Source organism: Brachionichthys hirsutus, chromosome 17 (assembly GCF_040956055.1).
Source record: "Brachionichthys hirsutus isolate HB-005 chromosome 17, CSIRO-AGI_Bhir_v1, whole genome shotgun sequence".
In the NCBI taxonomy this organism is placed as follows: domain Eukaryota; kingdom Metazoa; phylum Chordata; class Actinopteri; order Lophiiformes; family Brachionichthyidae; genus Brachionichthys; species Brachionichthys hirsutus.
The window spans coordinates 6,780,615-6,803,690 of record NC_090913.1 but is presented as its reverse complement, the minus strand read 5'-3'; the positions used below and the strand labels follow the sequence as shown (position 1 = coordinate 6,803,690).

Below are 23,076 nucleotides of genomic sequence, written 5' to 3'. Positions count from 1 at the left end.
AAGATAAAGGGAGGAAAAGGAGGGAGGAGAGCGAGAGAGAGCGAGGCTTGAATGAGAGTCCAGAGAAAGGGGAAGTCTTCATGAAGAAAAAAGGAAGAGAAGAAGGGAGAGGAGGAAAATAGCAGAGGTTACATGCGACTCTTAGAAGTCGCTGTTGCGTTATGGAGCGAGACAGGATCGCCGGTAAGTTGTGACTTTTTCCAAACTTCCTTTGAAACTTCGACACTAAGCTGACTGTCCTCTGGAGGGACTTTTCTAGCTCTTTTCTTTGTTCATGGAAGCAGCTTCACAGCAGCGATAAGACTTAACTGGAAGAACCCGCGTGTGCTGCTGGAGCTGGAGCAGACCTCTGTCTGCCTGTCTGTCTGCCTGCCTGTCTGTCTGTCCACTCAACCTCTGATTCATTTCTATTATATGGTGTCTGAGCAGCAAGCTGACTTTTTCCTGTCTCCTTCTCGTTGCTTGGGCGGCCGTACTATGCTCACTTTGCAGCATGCACACACACTGTTTCTGAATAGCTACCATATGCAGACCTGAAGAGAGTAAATCTTATTTGATCGGCTGTCAAGGAAGATTTCCCACATTCAAGAAAACATAATCTTCCAGCGCAAACTGGCAGCTGTGCTGTGATTGGCATCCTTGGGATGGATGCCATTTTACTGCTGACCTACATATAGGACGAGGACCCAACAATAGAGGCACAGTTAAATCTATGTGCCACCATCACGTGATTGGAGTTTGATTCTGACTGACACAGATGGTTTATTTTAAGTTACTAGGGAGGGGAAACAGAACTCCGACATCAGCTAATATAATTTACTTTTTGACAGAAGGCAGACTCTATTGAGGAATCTTTAGTGTGGAAAAGATTAGACTTTTTGCATTTATGGTTTAACCACTGTCCTGCCCAGTAACTCATGGTTTGAATCTGTCTCACCAGAGAGTCTTATTATTTCCCTTATTTTGTTCCTCTTTATATTTTTACCTCGGCCGAGGAGGTTATGTTTTTGCTGCCGTTGGTTGGATTGTCTGTTTGACTGTAAGCAAGATAACTCAAAAGGTTCTGGACAAACCTTGATGACATGGCGATGATCCAGAAGAGATCCCGGATTCTGGATCATTTGGAAATCTTCGTAAACATTGCAGTCATTGGAACTTCAAAGTGTATTCCTCAATATTTCAGTTGATTATTGATCAATGTTTATGAAATTTGACACACTTTCATCTGGATCAGATCCAGAATGAGGTCAGGAATACATCACTACATTTTAACACTGAAAACCCCATTTACAGATTCAAAAATCAGTAAAAAAAAAAATCAACTCTGATTCACGTTTACTTTTCATGGTTGGCGTAGAAGGATGTACCGAGAGTTTTAGGATAGTCGCAATGCAGTGATTAAAGCTGGGCAACAAGCTGCATTACACTCTTCAAAAAACTAGCTTTTAATTCAACCATGAATCAGCTGGCTGAACCATTATTAAGCATATATATACACCGTGCACTTATTTTTTATTACCACTTGGAGGCAGTATTGTAATGTAATTTCCCCCCCAGCTTTGTAAACTGTTCAGAGTGGTGATGATTGATTGATAAAACATTTTTAAAGTGGAAGAATTTCACAAAGACTGGGAATAAACCATCTCTTGGGGATTTGTGCTATGTGAACGATGTTTTTCACAAATAACACTCAATCGATTATCTCAATTCAGGAATTCCTGCAAAAGCCAAGCTCCTTCCGAGTTTACAACCTGTGCTATGTGCTGTGCCCCCACCCGCCACCAGTCCCTGCAATTTTCAAGCATCTCTGACTCAAATGGATGTGACTAATTTCCTCTCTCCAATCTTCTGCATGGTTGAAATAACTTGGAGCGTTACATTTCTGTGGGACTGTCCCGTATGGACACCATATTGACTTGCTGCAATGGGTAATTGATGACATGCTGCTGTTTAAGCACAACGAAGGAAACGACAGGGGGGAATGTACGGATTCAGTGCTGGAAATGAGAGGAAGCGTCTACTAGCCGTGCTGCTTGATGTTCTGCCAGTTAAACAGGAAGACAGTGAGGGTCCTGTTCGCCGGGATGATGCGAGCTTTAGGATTTATGTGGATTTGAGAGTTGGGGATTAAAACCCAAGATGGTTCCATCCATCGTTGACTTTGTAATTATTTACTTTCATGACCAATTGTTACACTCTCTTCAGTAAATAAGCAAATTACATCCTGTTTATATTTGTTTACACAAAGGCGGTAAGGTAAAGACCCATATTTGGTTTTGGTTATTGTGGATTGTTGTATAAAAGACAATATTCATATTATACAAAAGGCACCACAAAATCTGCTGTATTTAGATGTGTTATTCTTTGTGTCTTGTCTCATATTGCAGTACATCAGTACGTCTTCACATTGAAATACACACGTAGAAAATGCCCAACACGTGAACTCCGAGTTAACGGAACTCACCATGTTTCATAATATGAGTGTTCAGGATATCCTTTATGAGTGAACGCCCCGCAGGTCTTGCCCCCCTCCACCCCCTCTCAGCATCGCCTCATATTGTTGCTCAGATTATTATTTAGTAATGATAAGTGAGGGAGCCATGAAAATAACCAGCACAGGATGTTCAGGAAACTGACTGGGAAGCCCTACCCTCAGTAATCCTAAGGGAGGATCTTTGACAGGTGACATTTTTCAATGTAATGGAAACCCAGGCCGCGTCGAGGGTAAAATAACAGCGGGAGATCAAATCCACTGCAAACAATTAAGCCTTGTTTACAGGTGGCTGTTCTTGTGATCATCAAGGTGAAAAGAAGATATCAGCCAGTGTTGGTCAATTGTGAGAATCCTTGTTTTATGCAATTTTGAATTTTGTATTTTTTTTAAGTAGCTATGTAGCATCTTTTGTCACTGAAAAGGGCTTCAGTGAGATGTTTCATTACATGGATATTCCTAATTTAAGTTTGTCAAATGATAAAAAGCAAGTTCACTGTGTGAACCTCCACCACATGCAGGCTCATATGATACATTATTATTATTTTGCACACACACAAAAAAAGTAGGTTAAAAACAACTGTTCTGTATCGATAAATGTATTGATAAAGAAGCTCTATCTTCAGTCAGAGAATGAGCTCTATTCTTCAGCCCTGCTTTTGTTATGAACCTTCATGGGATACTTGAATTCCGGGGTTTTATCTTTTGCATCCATTTCTCTATTATTCCCTGCTAAAAAATATATTTGGTTCCAGTAGAACGATTCCCTCCACAATGAATGAATATCCATGTAGTGAAACATCTGCCGGAATATTGTGGTCACAATTGTTCAAATGCAATTGCAGTGCTATTTTAAGAATTTTGTCAATCCTTCTGGTAGGTCAAAATGTACGACTATTGAAAGGTGTCATTTGGATAAAGTCTGAAACCATTAACTCATGTGGGCAAATGGGGGTAATGCTTAAAAGGTTTTGTGCAGCTTCCTGCCGATAAATATTTGTGGGTTGTGCTCAAATTCTATTTGTTATAGTCTGATGAAAAAACCCCCCCAAAAAACAAGAATGAACACCAAATCAATATAAAAAAGAAAAGGGTTTTACTTACTGGTGACATTTTACACATTGTTTGCTTTGTTCCAAGGACCACAAGTAAATTCCTTCATGGTCGGATTTTATACAGCAAAAACAAAAACAACATTCTAACTATTTAGGCCTCAGTTCTACTGTGAATTTGGTGCCTTTTTAAGCTGCAAAGTGAAAAGCAAAGCTATTAATTTGGCACAAATCTTGGAATCTGACTGACTGATGAAAACATTAAATCATTTGTGAGTAGATTCCACAATTATGCCAACAATTCTTCATAATACCAGGTTATAAAAATAAGAACAGCTCTCAGCACCGTAGGAAAATAAATGATTTGGTGCCATAGATTTAACCCGCAATGTGCAAAGGTCTGTTTGCAGTCGTGTCCAGCTCACGTAATGTAAATCACATTCTCTCTTTCACACACACACACACACACACAGATGTATCCAGATGTTGTTATGGAGGTTTCCCTCCTTCTGTCACTCGGATTTGCCTTGCAGCCGGTCTAGAGTCTGTATCCATCTTTAGATAAGTACACACTGGTAGGGAGATGTGCGTTCTTAACACACACCATGTGTTTTGGTTTAATTGCAGCACCGTGGAGACGTGTGGCATATGGTTTACAGCAACCAACTTGGGACTGCATGGGCACTGAGGGGCCACACACTGTTAAATGTGGTGCACTACACACCCACACACACACACACACACGTAAATAAATATATATGTTTAATTCCTATGTACAGTATAATGAAAGTATAATAACTCAAATGCTCACACTGCTGAGGTGCCTTATGTACATACATGACCCTTCATGTGGGCCAACAACAGTAGAAGCTGCATGTCTGTCTTTATATGTGCACTTCCATGATGCACTCAATGCTTGGCTGCACAACAGATGACGACAAGCAACTGGGGGGGGGGGGGGGGGGACAAATATTCCACCCACTTAAGTTCTGTGATTGATGGATTTAGGCTGCAGTAAATCCTGTGAACACACCGCATGCGTGTGTGTGTGTGTGCGTGTGTGTGTGTGTGTGTGTGTGTGTGTGTGTCATACTCTGTTCTTTGTCCTCAGACACCTTTTTCATGAGTGACTCAACATAACCAGCCTGCACTATAAACACACAATGTAATTCTGTGCTGCCGTCAGCCTCCCAGGTGTTATAGGGTTAAAGGCTGCCGGCTGGACTTGGCATCGTACTCGTAGCCCTGAGAGTGAAGCTGCTCATATAGCAGCCTGTGGATGTGCAACACACAGCGCATTCTCTTCAGTGTGGGCGAAACATTGATTTATTGTTTCTGATGACAGTATCTCCTCTGGAATCGGCCGAATTACTGCGGCCCTCGTTTTAGTTGGACTAGCTTCTTAATTTTCAGTTTTGACCTGAAGTATTAGTGTGGAAAAGGTTAAAGTGACCCAGAATCATAGTTTTATGACTTTTATCACTCGCAGGCACATCTGGTTGTGAAAATCCTCTCCACTCATGTCTAATCAGATCTTACTGTAATAGAATCACTATTATCCTGCTTCTGTCTCAGATGAATGCATCACATCCCACAGGGACACGGTGGATGTGCGAAGCCAACTGGCATTCAACTCTTTCCATGATCAACTTTTCAACTCCAAAGAACAGCTTTAAATCTGTAACCACACTTGCTACATCAAAAGCAGAACGTGTGAACTTCCTTGTGTCACATAGGGCATGTTGGCGCATGAATCCCTCCTGTGTTTCCCGAGGGGTGTCATCGTAGTTCCTCGAATGTCACCTCCCCTTCAAGGGAAGAATTGCTGTCACTGTTTGAGTGCTTGCACATACACGTGTGAGTGTGTGTGGGGGCGCGGAATGGGAGACACACAGCGCTCACACACATGGGACATGAGGGAGAAGCAGGAGTGTGTTTCCAGAAGGGGAGGAGAAGGGAGGAGATTTGTCTTGTCGTTCTCTCGCTCTCTCTCTCTTTCTCTCTGACATGCAGCAATACAGAGAAGTTAGTGTGAACACAGAAGTTGCTGCTTGAAGAGTTGAAGACACGTTACTCATATTTTGGACATTGTTGAGAATAAGGAGGGAGCGTGTTGATAGTTGCTGAAAACAGAAGAAGAAAAAACCTGAATTTGCCTGCAAAAAAATGTCTGATTCTGGAATCAATCCGCACTTGGAGGGAATCATTTCTGATTTTGAAGGTTTGTTTTCTGTATACTGCTTTTTATTTCGCTTACAGTGTTTTTGTTGGCATTTTATGATGACGCTCTCGGTGAACGGAAGCGGATATTTGTTGTGAGACTTTATTCTCAGCATTGTTTGTGTGAGTCTGCTTTTTAAAGTAGGTTGGTGAGCATATGCTAGTCAAGTTTCTATAGGCTATATATATATATATATATAGTCTGTTATTGATTATAATAGACATAAAGACAGCGCCGTGAAACCTTTAGGTGAAGCCACTGAGACGGAGACAGTGGAAACCTCAGCACTAAGGGCTTACATCTGTCGACATTCATATCTATGTCTCTCCTTTGTTCACTAAGCTGGCAGTGATTCCCTTTGTCCTCTGCTTCCCGCATCATTCTGTGTTTCTTCCTTCCACACTTCTTTCCTGTTCCTTCTCTGGACAGATTGGGCCCCTCCAGCTGCCCTTTGGCCTGATGCATGCTGTGGAGATGCTGAGAAGAAGAGTAGTCAGAAAGAGAATAGCATTTCACCTTAACTCTCAACCTATTCATTGTGATCACTGCACTCTTTGTTTACTCTGAAATCAGCCAACTCCATTGTTACTTATCACTGGAGTAGCACGTACGATGTGATGTCACCGTGATGATGTCACTGTACTCTGCAGCTTCCTTGTGCCGAGTTAGGTTATATCACCTCCTTCCTTTGGAAACCTGCTCCTAGCATTTGGAATCCTGTGTTTTATCATCAGTAATTTATGAGCTGTCAAGAAAACATTATTTTAATATTACAAATCCATTTGAACGATGGAAATTCTGCATTATATCTGCTATATATTGGCAGCAGTTGCCATGCCCTTAAATATTTTAATCTCCAGTTTCTATTGTGCATAGTAGTGGAATAACCTGGGTTGGCAATGATTGGGTATTTATATTTTTTTAATTTAGCCTCATTTTTCATCCTGATTTTAGCAAATTTTGAAAAAAGCTCGAAATTACAATGAAGAACGTGAAATGATCCTTAGTCCACATGCCAGTAGTTTAGAGTTTTTAAATGTAAAACACTTTGATCAAAAAAAGATTCTTGCTTTTTCTTTTTTGCCTGTGATATTTGTAAAGTGATTAAGATATTCTAAGATAATCAGATTTAGATAACTAAGCAAAGCTTCAGTACCCATTAAAGTATTTCCATGTGTTCAAGATAGATTATCTATCCACATGTCCTCAAATATCAATTGTCAGATTTCAATGGAATGTCATTCAAGCTTATCGGGACCCTAAATGTTTTTGTTTTTTGAGGCACATTTAAATTAGATCTGTTTCCAGTCTTTCCATCTGGGAGAAACAGCTGTAGAGAAGAGCACAGCAAATACTTGGCTGAGTAAAGCCCTATATTTTAAGAGCGCTTTATGTTTTCCAGTGCATTGCACTGGGCTGTATCTCACTATGAGGGTGAAATAGAGGGAAAGTCAACGTAATTGGTTGAACATACTTAAAATGTAATGTGGGAGTGTTATGGAAAATGGATGATCGAAACCACCATAACAACTACACACTGAAACAATATCAGGCCTACGATCTTCTAAAAGGTAGAAAATATCTCTGCCAAATCTAAACATATGAGTCACAAGAAGAAGAAAAAATTGTTTAGGTTAAGCCCAGATTTGTACACTGTTCTCAGACGTTGTGCAGTCCAACGTGGGCTCATGCTTTGTTTGCCAACCCAAACTGAGCTTCAAGGTACTTTGTACTGATTATCTTCCTAGAGCTGCCACGCTGTGGCTTGTGGACAGGGAGAGGAAATTAAGGCTGGAATGGAGAGGGTGCATGTGTGTGGTACAATTTTGTAAAATCTGACAGCAAGGCCAGTGTGTCATTAATGGTTTGAGTCGGTAATTTGTGTAAATGCATCACTTTCTCAACAGCTCTCAATCCCAAGGTTTGTAATATTAAACCGAGATAAACAGAATCAGCTTGAAAGACACACAAGATGTAGTAGTCCAATTACACAGAAATCTGATTTGTGGATGAACGCTATTATTATTATTATTTTGCATAAGCCTTTCTGTCTTCCCTTTGACACCATGTCACACACGCAGACACACACATACACACACACAAGCGGCACCATTCTCTACCTAGTAATTTGCTCTCAGATTCAGTTCCTGCCTTACTCACCTTCTTGAATAGCATTTCTTTCCCCTACTTAAGCATGTTTGTTTCTTTTGTGTTGGGATGTGTGAGTCATACACTAAAACATGGTTGGCATGATTATTATTTTTTATTATTATTCTGATTTGAGGTCACTCACAGTTCTCTAACATGTTTCATATTTTCTGCATCAGTCCGTAACGGTGCGTTCTCCTCCCCCCCCCACACACTCTTTTTTTAATCAGAACTTCACTGAAACACTTTGTCAAAAGGTGTTTAGTGGAATGCAGCCACTGCTTTATGCCATCAGCGTTCACTGATGTCAACCAATCTGCTAATGAAATGGATAGTTAAGCAGTGCTTGATCAAAGGAACAGAACGAGGCTTTACCTGTCAAAGGTTGAGGCCTCAAGAGCCTGAAGCAAAGTGCCAGCAATTCAACAGCTGCCTGTGTGTGTCTGCTCTCTTAAGATCTCTAATCAGGGGTGAGACTGGTTCTATGTAGGAATTGGATCCTCCTTTTAAACATCTGGTAAATACGATCGATGTTACCGAAACAAATGAAAGATTTTGACCCGAAATCTGTACGAATGTACATCTTCTATATTCCCTCTTTGCCAAACATTCCCAGCACTTCCAGAATTCCATTGTGCTGTTTGCAGGGTGTTGGCCGGACCGGGAGGGAACCACACAGTAAATCTGCTTCACTGCGCCTGGTCGACACCAGTAAACCAAACTCCACCACTGGACGGTCGGAGGGAATGCGTGCTTGACAGTGACTCATTAAAGGCTTCGTATAACTCAAATAGCATTGGTTGAAAATCAATTGATATTTGACCTTCTATTGTCAAATGGGATACTCCCTGGTTTGACCACATCCAGCTAGCATTACATGATGCATTGAGAGTTCAAGGTTGTGTATGGTATATCCTCTAGTAATAATGGGTTAGTGTTTTTAGTTTACTGCGTGCCGTGCTCTCTCTTAAACAGTTGCAGATTTATCTGCTCAGTTAATCTATTTATGTATATATAAATCAAGTAGAGCTCTCGACAAGAACCTATTCAATTGACGAATATACACTCTGAACCTTTAATCACTTTAACAAAAATAAATAAATAAATTGTGATTCCACTGGTTATACAACGAAACTCACAGGTGGTGGTTATTTTTCACATTCCCACAGTGTGAAACATAGCGTCAACAAGCTTTAACTAACTGTACTAGGATTGGGCTGAGAGCCTTTTTTACAGCCAGTCCCACCTAATATCAGCGATAGTGAACATAATAAAATACAACTTTATCTTGACTTGTTTTAACCTCTTCTCCAGCCTCCCAGCCTGAAACATGTCCACTCTCCCTTTCCTCCTTTCCCGCTTGTCTCTCGGTTTTCCTCCCTCCTACTCTCACCTATCTCCTGTTAGTGCATCTGGGCTGAGAAAATAGTTGAGAGAGCGGCGATGACACTGATGATAAAGAGGCAGCACAGCCTAACACCTGGGCTGCATTAGCACAAATGACCATGAACCTAAAGTGAGGACACAGCTGCCTCCCTTTGCTTTTTGTCCTGCACTTAGATGTTTCTGCTGCATTATCTTTCATAAGACACGCGGAGATACTGGACTCTGGCAGTGATAGGTAGCGGTGAGACTTGGAAAGACAAGACTCCAGGGCTGATGTTAATGAGGTTCTTCTAAGGTAGGATGAATCTCTCGGTTCCAGCTCATGGTTTTGGAATGTTGTCTTAATGGGAATGGTGCTCCTTCATTCCGTGAGTCCTGAACAAATGTTCTTCCTCAGGCTCTGTGATCCAATTCTCTGAGTAGAATAATGCAAAGACGACCCTGGATGGAAGTAGAACCTCGATGGCATGGCCCTTTTATCATAAGATGGAGAGAGCCTATGGGAAGTCCTTAAGACCAAAATGAAACAGAACAGGAGATGAGTGTTCATGAGTGAGCGACCCCCCCCCCCCCGAATGACTTTTTCCTTTCTCTGTATTCCCATGCAACATTAAAGCGCAGGCAGATTCAAAATCACTTCTGCTCTTAAATCATACACCCTTGGCTGCACAGCTTCTAAATACAAATAAATAGCTTGAGAGGAAAGCACTCAAGTCCTCGACTGTAATCCTCAGCCTGAGGGCATATAATCACAGAGCAGTCAAGAACAGACGTACCAATCTAAGATCACTTAACAGGTCACTGGCAAAGAGTCTCCGTTCTGCTCGCTTTTCTTCAACATAACTCATGAATGTGGATCCGGATGCGCGCCCCCCCCCGCTCAACTTTGCTTCTCATAATTACATTGCTTGCAAAATGTACCTCAAAGTCTACAGCAAGCGCCAATTGATGCTAGCGCGTGCACACGCTTTGCTGAAGTGTTGGGGCTCTCAGAGGAGGTGAAAATGAGTGCTTTAAATGCAGTCTTAAAACAAGCTTTGCAGCCTTTTGGGTGACTTAATAAATCTGCAGACCGATTCTGGCAGAACAATTCATTCTCTGGCCAGAGCTTAGAGTAGCCACAACGTTGGACTCCCTCTTAGTAATCATAAAAAAAAATAAGGCAGCGTAAAGCAGGGGTAAGACGGGGACAGCCCACTGGTGGCCAACGGGCATTATGGGTTTAAAGAAACTGTAAGTGTATCATGTATTTTTTTTTTCGACACACACAGGTAAAGGCGCTTACATGGAGTAAGGTGTTAAGGAGATGTGTAGCACAAGTCATGATAAACTCTAAGACATGAGCCAGATGTAAATTACCCATTTACTCCCACAGGAGCGAAAGAACATCTGTATTGTCTCGGCCTAACACTGACTGTGATGAGCTCCACCCACCCTGTGGGTTTTGTTCTTTAAAAATAAACATTTATACACACACTTGTAAGACATGCTTATTCCTTTTCTAAGTACTTTAAACACAACACGCAGAAAAGTGCAGATGCAGACGCACCACAGACCACAAATGGGTGAATTTATCAACACTGTAGGGACATGATAGGATTTAGGGGATGTTCTTCAGGGTGTGTGTGTGTGTGAGAGAGAAGTGTCTGGCATGGCACATCAAATCCAATTTAAATCGACTTTAATTGTGCACTCTTCCCAGGGGGTGAATCCAACACTCGCGGTCTTCCTCTTGGACAGTGCAGCTAATTTTGTTTTGCATCACGCAGTAACTGAGAACAAGGATGTGGTTCCGTCTCACTAAGACACAGTGAAGGAATCGTTTTCAGATTGTATGCATTGTGAGACATGTTGCATCTTTTCAAAGGGCTCAAAGAAAAAAGAGGCTTGAAAGAACTGCAGCGTGTCAAACAGAATTTTAAACAACATGCCACTGCTGATGAGGAGTACCATAAGCCTTTGTGCGCGCTGTTCTGTGTGTTATCCTCCGTATAACCTCATCTTAAAAAAAGATTATATTGACCCTCACTAACTGCTGTGTTTGTCCCTCACATGCAGCTCTGAAGAGGTCCTTTGAAGTGGAGGATGTTGACACCTCGTCTCACTCCTCCCCTGGCTCACGCCGGACGACCAGCTCCCCTCACCGTAACGCCATGTCTCCCACCAGCATCTACTACCGTGACCTGGGCACCGCTGCCCAGGCCACCAACAACAGTAACCTCGGCTATACCCAACCCCGCTCCATCATGGGCGGGGGAGGCTCCAAGACCCCGGAGCCCGTGTCACGCCGCTCTGAACTCTCTATTGATATTTCCTCATCCAGCAAGCAGGCAGAGCACGTCACCAGCCCTCCTTCTGCACGATTTGCTACCAATAGTGCGCTGAAACGCCCAGAGGTCCTGGGCCACTCCAGGACCCCTGAGATGACCCACAAGAGGGAGGTCACTTTTGCTAAAACACCTACTGATTCCCCAGCATTGCGTCGTAATGAGGGCAACAACAACAACAACAACGGCATCAGCCGGACCCCTGAGCAGAATCAGACTCGCAAGTTTGAGCCTCCCAACCCCGGAGACGTCCGTAAACCTGACATCAGCATCACCAAAGCTCCCCCAGAAAGCAACGGGCACCACTCAGCAGTGCACCACCCACACCACGCCAATCCTCACCACAGCACCATCATCACCACCTTCCGCTGCGCCTCGCCGAGTCACGCTGGACGGAAATCTCCAAACCCTGACAGTAAGTCTGTTGAAACTTAACTTAGTTATGGTGCAACAATTGATTGCTTTAAATTGTGGTTATGCTGATCAGTCATCAATGATGGTTACAGTACAGAGGCTACGGTTATATTCTGAACACTACCGTACCTTCAAATAGTGAAACGCAAGATGTTGCATTTGTCATCTGATTAAGGCTGGTTTTACACCCAATATACTTTAAGTAAAGTGGAACAAAGATGCTAATTCTGTTAGCATTCATTCAGTATTTATTTAGAATAATGGCCCCGTTGATTGACTTGTTTTCAGCTGGAACTCATGTGATTTTATTTTTAACTACAAAAGTGAATAGTGAATCGGAGTTCATGTGTATTTTTAACTGATTTTTGAATCTATAAATGGGTTTTTTCAATGTAAATTTCATATCTTTTTCTTGACCTCATTCTGAATCAGATCCAGAAGACATTTTGCATGATAGTTCCTATCAGACCCCTTTATGACTGTGATTTTTGTTGAGTGAATTGAATGCATATGCATATGTGCATACTCTCAAAATTGTATGGGATCTAAGTTAGACAAAGACCCATCTTCACCTTTTTTTCATCAAGATCCATCACGCAGTTTTTCTTTTCTGCTAACAAACAGAGAAGCACTCCTCGCTGTAAGTTTACATTCAAATCCCACTGTATTCAGACTGACTCATTTAGACGTTTTCCCATTTTTTTCATATTGTCCTGCTCCTGCTGCACTTACACAAGCAACAGATCTCTCGCTGAGAAAAAAGTCAGTAAAAGGAGCAGTTTGTTTGATCGGTGTCTGCAAGTCTGTCAGTAATATCAGTTACCATGTCCTTGGAGGCCTGTCTGTCAGTGGGAATAGCAGACTGGATGTCTGTATTTGTGGTTGTTCATGTCTGTTCTTAATACAGCATTGGAGCCATGGCGGTTTTTGTTATGTGATGAAAGCCCGACCATGGCAACTCTACAACAGCATGGTTGTTAAATCTTAATTAGTGCTGCAATTGCAGTAAAACTGCATGCAACAGAGACACATTTCAGACGGCAGGATAACCGCTCTCTCTGATGATGCTTGTACAGTAGTGTGATACACGAACATGCAGAACTTTGACATTTGTGTATATTTATTTATAATTTCATGTATAATGTGAAATATTACAATATTAAATGTAGTCGCATAGAGAAAATGAAATGGCTACTATGTTGCTGTGAGTTTTATTTTGTTGAAATGGATAAATCCGTGCCCAGATATCACTAATAATCATTTTCCTGATTGCTTTACAGACACGTGTTGATGCGATCTGATGATGTGTGTGCGTTTTTGTTCACTCAGGTCATGCATGTCATGTATTGAATTTTACATTATGCTTTCTTCAAACTGAAATGGGTTCAGGTTGAATGTATGTTCTTTGGAGGATGCTCTGCAGATAGATTTCCCACAGTATATTCCCCGTCTCAGCGTCTCTCTGTGTGCGGGAGCCTCAGAGTATGCTGCTGTACCCATAACTACTTCACATGGCTATAAATTTCTGGTCTGCGTGTGTGCTGAACCCTTACATGGTTAGATTATGGGGGTTGTGACCCCTTGTTTGTCCACAGAGAGGGATCCATAGGAGCCGAAATGATGGGTGACCTGCCTGGGGGGCCTGGGCCTCTGACTGGACCCACCATGCTCTGATCTAACATATTATCAAGAGAGCTGGAAAATACTTTACGACAAGCCTCTAGCTGTGCAGCCACGGATTTTACCGCATCACGGACCTGCTACCTGCAGGTTCCTGTTATGTCACGGCAGGAAGTTTTTCTACCGGTAGAGAGAAACTTGTGTAGCTAAAATATTATTGCTCCTATTGTTGGTGTTTTGTTTTATTTATTTTTAAAGATAATTACACAAACATACAATCCAAAATAGCAAACAGATGCTGCAGGACAGCGTCCCTCTTTTCTGTCTCAAACAGCTCTGTCAGAAAAGCCTCTGAAAACAAAAACGAAACTAAGTTTATTGCGTGTATGCCCGCAATAAATGTGCATGCATGTGCACACACATCTTGTGCACATTTTCGTACTGTGACGTCACAGTAAGTTAGATTTCTTCCAGAAGCGTTTTCTGTACAGAACTATGCAAACTACGAAGGATAAACTGGATGGTTTATTTAGCTGTTTTTGGGTTGATAATGACCCAAACCCTCCATAATAGTCGTGTAGGAACATGGGAGAAGTGAGTTTTTCCATAATACATCCCCTTTAAATATTTTCCATATGACAGTCAGCTGTTTTCCTGACCATTCAGTTTTTCCAAGAGGAAATTACATCGCACATCATCTGTGAGCACGCACACAAAAACACAGAATCCTGCGCTTCCTTCCGTGTTCCGTCGGTGTGATTGTTCACCCTGCTGTGTGACCTCACTGTGGTCCGCTTCCTCTCTCCGGACTCATGTGATCTAAGTCAGTCGGCTTCCTAGCAAATGTTTCAGCACTCTTTGATCCAAGAGTCATTTAAAGATACACTACGACTACGGTGTTTATGCTGTGGACACACTCTTACTGTAACTTGACCTGCAATTGTTGGAACATCACTGATACGTGCTTTTTGTGACTTGACAACCCAAATCTGCAGGGTTCAGAGGAAAAGTTGAGTCCGTTTCATCCGTGATGATCCACCCTTGAATCCGAGTCTTCTTTAACACAAGCCTCACCAGTGCGGCCAGTTGCACAGTAATCTATCAAATATAGTTTACAGTTTATAACGATAAAAGAAAAACCCCTTTCCTGCCACCTTTGAAGCAACAAAAGAAATTTCCAAATCTGCTGCTTCATCAGGATCCATTTAAGATTTACAACTAAAGACAGAAGACTCATTTTGATCAGTATCTGGGCCTTTGCTGTGTCTTATCTTCACCGTGATACTTACATTATACTTAATATTATTATTTTTTTTAAATGGCTTTTGCTATTTTTGTGCTGCTAAAACAAGTCACCAGGGGGCAGTGTGAGACAGGTGTAATCTGTGACAATGGGTTGAAAGCTGTATTTCATCCTTAGTAAAACCAGTCCACATATCAAACAAAGTATTACCTTTACTACTGTCATCCATTCTGACAGAGGACAGAACTTGTTCCTTTCTTAAGTAAGCTACATCAAACAGCTTCCTTGGCAGGAGTTTGGACGGCAGTGGTGTATTATTGCGGAAATGACTCCATCACACTTATGTCAGGCTTCTTACGGTCATATTTTATGAAAGTTTTTACGACTGCAATGTATCCCCAGGATAGACACGCATTTTAAAACAATGTTTTACAACTCTTTTAAGGCGCATCATACAATGGGTGGGAGAAGGGTGAAGATGAGTGGACTGGGAAAGAACCAGCCCCTCTCTACTAAACAAAGATAAATAGACATAAATACACAAATTCACACGCAAACACCCACACGGGCTCACACAAACAACCCAGATAAGACTTTTAAAGGAAGTTGAAGTTGACATTGAGCATCTGGGGGGTGGGGGGGGGGGTGGGGGGGGGGTCAAGGGTTAAAGAAGTTTCCCACCACTGCATGAAGACATTTGTCGTACTCAGGCATCTTGCCTGATCCCACCACTGCAATAGTCAGCCCTCGCCTTTCACTCTTCTCTGCACATTCACACGTTGCCTGTTCAAGTAAATACATACAGAACGACTTCCTCTCGTATCACTGGGGATTTGGCTTTTGGCAGAGTGATCACACTTTGTCTTCAGCTGAACCGCCATGACACTGGAGACCCATCGCCACCGCACTCAAACGCACATTCTTTATCGTGCGTTTCGATGGCAATGAGGAAAAAGACAACTAGCAGGATATGTGCCATCAGAATGTGATGGAGCAAACAGAGATACGTTTTAGTCTTATCTTTATTTGCTGGCCGTCTTCAGGTGAATCCTCCCTCAAGTTTATCCAGATAGGAGACTCCGTTGGGGTTCCTGTTTCAAAGGATCCGATGGTGCCAGCACGATCGATGAATGTTGCTTTCAGCGCTGTCAATCTGACAGAATGAATGATTACACACCTTCTTTAACGGATCATTTAACAGAATTTCTCTTTTGAAGCTGATGTGCGGGCCTTGGTGACGTTGCAGCTTTGGCGGACTGTCTTTGTCAGGTCGATCATCTGCAAACTGTTTTCTATTGAAAACAGAATGGTTTACGTTGAAGACTGAAGGTTCACATGAGGTCAGATTCTTCTTCACATTCTGTACTAATTATGTTTGGATCACTTGCTGCCTGATGGAGGACACTGGGAAAAATATTGTTTTGATTGTGTGTGTGTGTGTGTGTGTGTGTGTGCGCAGACAGATGGCCATTTTTGCTGCAGTCTTGCCATCTGCTGAAATGAGTCAACGAACGATGAGGGTGAACAGAGATTGTTGTGACAGTGTGTGTGTGTGTGTGTGTGTGTGTGTGTGTGTGTGTGTGTGAATGTGTGTGCTCGACAATTGATTACATTGTTTAGTCTGTCCCACTCTCCAATTATACAGCAGCTTTGGGCAATTTTGTATCAGGTTAAAGTGTGTCTGTTAAGCGGTCAGGATTTATTCTGACAACAGATTGAGCCACTAATCTAGCAGTGATGCCATATAATCAATATCAATACAGCAGAAAGAAAGAACGAATCTTTAAAACTCCATCTGCATCGCTCCAGAGATTGGTGATTGTTTGGGGGGGGGGTGTTGTTTTTAACCGACTGTAGATCTTATTCTAATAATAATTATTGCCTCTTTTACATTTAGATACCCCCACCATTATATATTAAAGAGCACTTTACTAAATCATCCAAGTGTGGCTTCTATAGAAGTTTGCGACAAATTGGTCCCTCAGTTTACAAAGTACATGGTGATAAAAAAAAAAAAAAAGGCTTCTGCAGTAATTGGCTCGAAACTAGCTCTGGTCCAAAGCAGCAATCGTATGAAAACATTAAGGTTTATAGTGTTCATTTGGGGATCTGGACGAGATGAGTGCAGCTCTTTGTCTTTCAGATTCCTCAAACAACAATATTATCTGTAGAGAAAGTGTTTTGAGATGCTGCAAACAAACATCAGCATGATCCAGTTGGTTCTAAAAACATAATTTGCCTCTGTTTCTGCAGATTAAAGGTTTCTGTTACAGATTATTAGCACCATAACTGTGCTACATGTTTCTCGAAGACTGCAATGACTTTACTATGAGTTCAATCAGACCCCCCCCCCCCCCCTTTTTGGGGGGGGGGGGGGGGGGGGGGGTTGCGTCATCCCTGTCCTTTGGCCCGACCGATCCAGCAAGGGGCCAGAGGATTCCCAGAAGGCTGATCCCTTGGGGTTTGCAGTGTTTATTGTTCATTAGGGAAGGCTTTGACTCCAGAACATCAGAAAGAGTGTTTGCTTGAACAGTGTGGGTGCACCCTAAGGATAGAATTAAACGGCATCGGCTCCATAAACCAAATGATGTGCTGGGAAATAGTCAAAGCCGTCTCTGCATCATAGGAGTTTTTATTTTATTTTATATATATATACAAACTGGAAGTGAGAAAAGGAAGACAGAAAAGGCTGCCAGGAGAGATGACGTGCTCTTGCAGTGAGATGTTCGACGTCCACGAGATGGATAGCCTTTGTGAGTATCTGCTTGGTTGCCATTCATGTCGGTGGGAGAGCCTGGCTGTTGTCGACTCTGTAGAGGCAAGAGGGACAACTGGTTTCCATTAAGTAATCAAGCTGAGGCATGATGAACCAGCCCAATGTGCTAATTACTTACTAGAAACATGTTTTTCGTGTACAGTATGGTCAGGTCTTCCTCTTAAAAGTCTTGTTTTGTTCTCTTGAGCTGAAGAACCAAGTTGTCGCCGGAGCATTGCTGTGTTGCTTGATGTCAAAGGAGCAGAGCTGGCAGCAGTAATGGCTGCACATTCTGTTGCTGTCCTCGATGCAGAGCTGAGTAATCCAGTTTGGAAAGTGTTTCTGCCTTAAAACCGAAAGGCAGCATAAATAAAACACTTTCCCATAAACAAATCATCGAACCACAAACTCCAACCTATTGGAATCTTTGGGTAAAATGTGGTCTGGGAAATAAACCTGGAGAAGTATTTACTGCCCGTGTAAAAAAAAAAAAAAAAAAGCCCTCAGCATATACACAGATTATCCCAGCTGTGCTGCAAATGTATATTATACATACTCTACTGAGTGCTGAAATGAACTATCCCTTTTTATCACACACATGTTGTCTCCATTTACGCCACAAGGGAGTAGAGCAACCACAGCGGAAGAAAAGAGACAACAGGAAGTCTCCAACAGACCCGAGCTATCTTCCCAGTATATTATCCAGGAAAGCCAGATGTTCCTCTTCTCTCCGCCGCTCTCGCTTGGTCTTCCTTACGGTGCCACAGAGTCGCTTGGTCTGCTGAGCAGACTCCTTAAATGAGCTCCAAATGTTATCGGCCCTGATTTGGTTGGCCTCCGGCAACCAGACCTGACCTCTGGTCCAATCACAGAGCTCCAGTCAACACTGGATGTTAGTTACAGCTTATACCTCATATGTGGTGAGGAAAAATAGGTATTTATTTATTTAAGCATTGAGTTGGGTTCATTTTCTTTTCATGACTTGCATAAGGAATCACTGTGAATTAATATTGAAATTATTTTCCATAAATCCTTTCCCAAAGTTTGTTTAAGGCTCTTAGAACATCTAATGAAATAACACTGCTCAGATACAGCAGAACTCCCCTTTCATTTTCGGTTCCCATGAGAAGACGCGTTGGCTTCAGCCACTGATGAGTCATGGGTTTTTGCTCACAACAATGTTTATTGAGCGATGTAGATGGAAAATGGTTTCTTCAATCTTAAGAAATATGAAGTGGGAATATGCCAGGATGTCCTACAATGAAAGGTTAGTCCCACTTGCATGCAGTTATGCAGTTTATTTTTCCCGATCAGCATACAGACTGAAAGCCTGACAGTTTTTTTCCCCCACAATAGAGGTGACAGATTTATGATATGAAAGAAAATAGCCTATAAAGAGAAAATCCATCGCTGACTTGATGTAATTTTTCCAAACGAATCTATCAATAATCTACAGAGCAGTGATCAGTGTGATAGTTGAATGGAAACTAATAACAATAATGAACATGTTTCATTAATGTGCAGCACATATTCTCTCACAGTGAAATGAATCTCCGGCCAGCTGTTGAGGTTCATCTCCAGCTTTGACAGGAAGGAAGTGATTTCTGCTGAATGTTAAAAAAAAAAAAAAGAAAAAACCTTTCTCAGTCTGTATGCTGATGGGGAAAGAAATAAATACGTCTAGATCCATGTAAACAAATTAATAAGACCCTCATTCCTTCATGTCAGACAGGGCCAAATTTAATATTCTTATACGTATATTTGTTTGACAGTGAGTCTGTGTGCGCGCACGCACACACACGTGTTTGACAGAGGATAAGAATGTATGAGCTCTGGAGGACTGAAGAAGGGAGTAGGCCAAATGTTTTTAACAAACACACACACACACACACACACACACAGGTTCCCATCCAGTGGATCTCACACACTTTGACATGGCCCTGCACCGTCTCCACAATGTTCTCCATTCACTTTCGGTGAATGAGGGGTGTGACTGCCCAAATGCTTTCTCAGCCACTGGGGATGGTGGTCACATGACCGGGCTGTGGGCGTGGCCCCACGAGCAACAGCACATCTCCACCAGCTGGAGCTGTGATTGAGAGAGGAAGAGAGTGGGAGAGGAAGAGAGGAGAGCAGGAGAGGAAAGGGCTGGGTGAGTTGTTGGTTTCTATGTTTGATGGTTGCTTTTCTGTCTTGAGAGGAGAGCCATAAAGAGCAGCTATATGAAGAGAAAGGCGATGAATGGGGGGGGGGGGGTAAAGGGTGGAGAGCGGGAGGGAGAGTGGGTTGCTGGCTCCGTTTGCCAGGTGTCTTCAGTGGGCCGCGTGGGGAAGGAATTTACGAGGGTCTGTTTCTATCGGGAGAGCTGTGGAAAACAATCTATTTAGCCTTGCCTGTACTTTTTATTTTATCTCTTTGTTTCCCATTGTTCAGCCATCAGAGTTTGGAGGGTAAGCACTTCCACCTCCCCTTCTCCTCCCCTCCCCTTTTCTTTCTCCCTCTCCCTCTCATTGTGTCCTCGGCTCTGCAGCATGCATGGACAATCAATCCACCACAAAGAGACAGAGTCTTGACCAATCGGGGTAGCTCTTATTACTCGGAGCAATCTCGGGTTTCAGGGTTCAGTGCTCTCTGGGCCTGCTTCCCCCTTCAGCTTCACCTCCCTTTCCATCAGGCAGCGTCTCCAGCCCTTTGATGCAGTGCGGTGGATTAGCGAGCCGCCGATGGAGCCAAGCTGTTTTGAAATGATTTAATATTGACGATCTCTTGGGCATGTTCTCCAGAGCATTTGTTTCCAAGTTCAGGGAGAGTTGGAGAGTCAAAGAGGGCTTTTTTCTTCTTCTCCATTTTCTGCTTTTCTTTACTGGAGGGAATTGTACAAACTTCCAATCTCCAAACTTGCCTCTGCTGGGAAGAAAATGAAGTTGTGGTTAGTCACTTTGATGTAATTCTGTGCCCTGGAGACAAGCAAACCATTTGAAATGCCAGTTATCGTCTCAGCGTGTCACATGTTTTGCAGAACAGTTGCTCTGTTTGATGTTTCACCCAGATGTAAGTGTTGGTTTCAGTAAGGCGGCACCCTTGACTGAATACACTTGTATTCTTCAGTCAGTCAAACAGTGTTGGGGTTCTAACAGGATGCGTGAATTAAAAGTTGCTTTTGAGTAGTGTTCGCACTGCTAGTCAGGCACCAGCGTCGTCGTGCAGGAACGCTGCAATTTCCAAATGTTCATATCTGATATACTTAAAAAAGAAAATAAATAATTAATAATAATACAATCAATGGCCATAGAGACACTCAAGCATTGTTTGCCTGTTGCTAATCACCTAGCACGCATGAAGCCGGTAACAAGTAATTCAGTCAGCCACAGATAGACCGCAACATTAAAAAATCCTAGTCCGTCGCGTCCTGGAATGTCGCAGATGTCGTTTACGCGAAAAGTGAAACACCAAAGATAGCTTGCTGTGCTGTAGATGCCAAACTTTTAAGCCCGATTCTCCAAAGGGAACTCCAACCCTGTTTCCGCTGCATCAACCTGTTGTTCCCATCATGCCGGGACACTTGCGTGCTCTTCGTGCTCATGATTTCACCAAAGGATTTTGCCCAGATGGCAGCGGAGCAGCTAAATGGGAGCAGCATGAAAATGTCTTCCAGTAATAATCAACCAGACTGTTTGTCCTGTCTCACATTCCACTGCATGTTCATCGTTGCCTAGATAATTGTTGTCATGTGCATTCTAATAAAGTCAAAATGTTCCCGTTCCACCAACAAGTGAAGACTCCTAGTGGGATGTGTTGCTCTCTCTGCGTGTTGACGTACAGAATGGTGAGCCAGCAGTCTGTTTGCATGCGAACTGAGGCAATCCGCATAAAACACTTTGCTTTCTGGGCATCTCAGTGGTGTGACCCGTAGAAAGAAAACACCCTCTTCATGCTGCGCAGCTCTGAAGGGCACAGCGCTTCTAATTTCCTCTCATTAGGTACTGCAGCCCAGCATCCAGTGCTCAAACATGTTCGCCAGCCTGCTGCCTTCCCGCTTCCTTCCCGCTTCCTACTTGGCGGTTGTGAACCACCTTGCTCCCCACTTTGTTTCTCGGAACTGTTCGGACTGAGGTCAGTGAGCCTCTAATATACGGAGAGCTGCCCAGAACAGGCTTTTATAATCGTACTCACCACCACAATGACACTCCATCTCTTTTGATTTGGTCTTGTTGAGGGGTTTTGGCTCTTTTTCTTTTTTTTTTTTTTTTTAGCAGCATCAGCTCTTCCAGGCATTCCCATGTGTTGGGCTTTATTTTAGCAGTGAAGTACAGATGTGAGTTTTGGTCAGATGTAGCCATCATCTATGCGCTGGACTTTACATGCCGCTCGATTGTCGTTTTAGCGGCACATCAGTATTTTTAGTTGTGTTTGATGTGGAGATAAAGCTGAGGGATTGATTGAGAGGGATTTCCTCTTGCATGCAGATGACCGGTGAGAACCTCCGACCCTTCCAGCTCCCTTGTGTCGACGCCGCCCTGTCACTGCAACACAGCAGCCTGGTATCTGTCTCAAACTGAACGGAGTGTCACATTAAACTACTGGCCTGCACTCAAAATTGGAAGTGAAGTCAGCAGACCAGGCAAAAAAAATCACAAACGCTGTCACTGAGACCTAATAGATAAATCAAAAACAGACTTCAGATGGCAGGCTGTAGAAGTATAAAACGCTAAATGGAAACTTGACAGAGAGACTTGGAATTTTTTAGCAAGGTCACAAAATCACAGCGGTTGACCTATCCTGTCCTTGTCAGTTCACGCTTGTGGCTGCTGTTCCTGTGGTTGGCTCATCTTGTCTTTTTATTTTGACTGTAGTTCCAAATGTTGGTTTAAAACTTCTACGTGTGGTTGAGATGATGCCACGATCAAGAGATAGGATTCATCACACTATATCGACCGATTGAATTTTTGGTCACACCACCCCAAGCCCTCCAGCATCGCGGTGTAGTCTGCATCAAAGGCATTTCCTGGGACAATTTAAGATAATTTAATCCCCCCTTTATAACAGTAGTTTGCTCACATTGTGCCTTTTCTTTCACATCCTTTCTCTCTGCAGGGTGCTGCAGGTTTACGCCTATATTTATATGCACCGTGGATTTAAACCATCTATATACTCTGCATGACACAGATCGTGTCACCATGGTGGGGGTATGCTACTATTGTTCCACTAAACGTATTGGTGTAATTTTTCATTTCGAGGAGGCAGTCAGCACAACACTGGTGTTTTTAAACAGGTGCTAAAACGAGTGAGGACACGTTAATGTGCCTTTGTCCCTTTATTCTCATTTGTAACTTTCATTCTTCTCATGAGAACATTAATAAAACTACATCAAATTTTCAGATTGTATGAAATTGCACACATGTTAATCCGGTGTGCACAT

General features: G+C 42.7%; 1 protein-coding gene across 2 annotated transcripts in view; it reads left to right on the top strand.

Annotated features, from left to right (window-relative positions):
* Positions 1-5,709: 5,709 nt before the first annotated feature.
* septin9b (septin 9b) overlaps positions 5,710-23,076 on the top strand; it is a 30,627-nt gene continuing 13,260 nt past the window's right edge. The window contains exons 1-2 of one of the 2 annotated variants that reach the window (XM_068751386.1): positions 5,710-5,764; positions 11,357-12,040. In XM_068751386.1, the coding sequence (XP_068607487.1) occupies positions 5,710-5,764; positions 11,357-12,040 (739 nt within the window). Of the gene's footprint in view, positions 5,765-11,356; positions 12,041-19,772; positions 19,810-23,076 lie in introns of those variants that run through there. The other variant, XM_068751387.1, reaches the window with a different exon arrangement.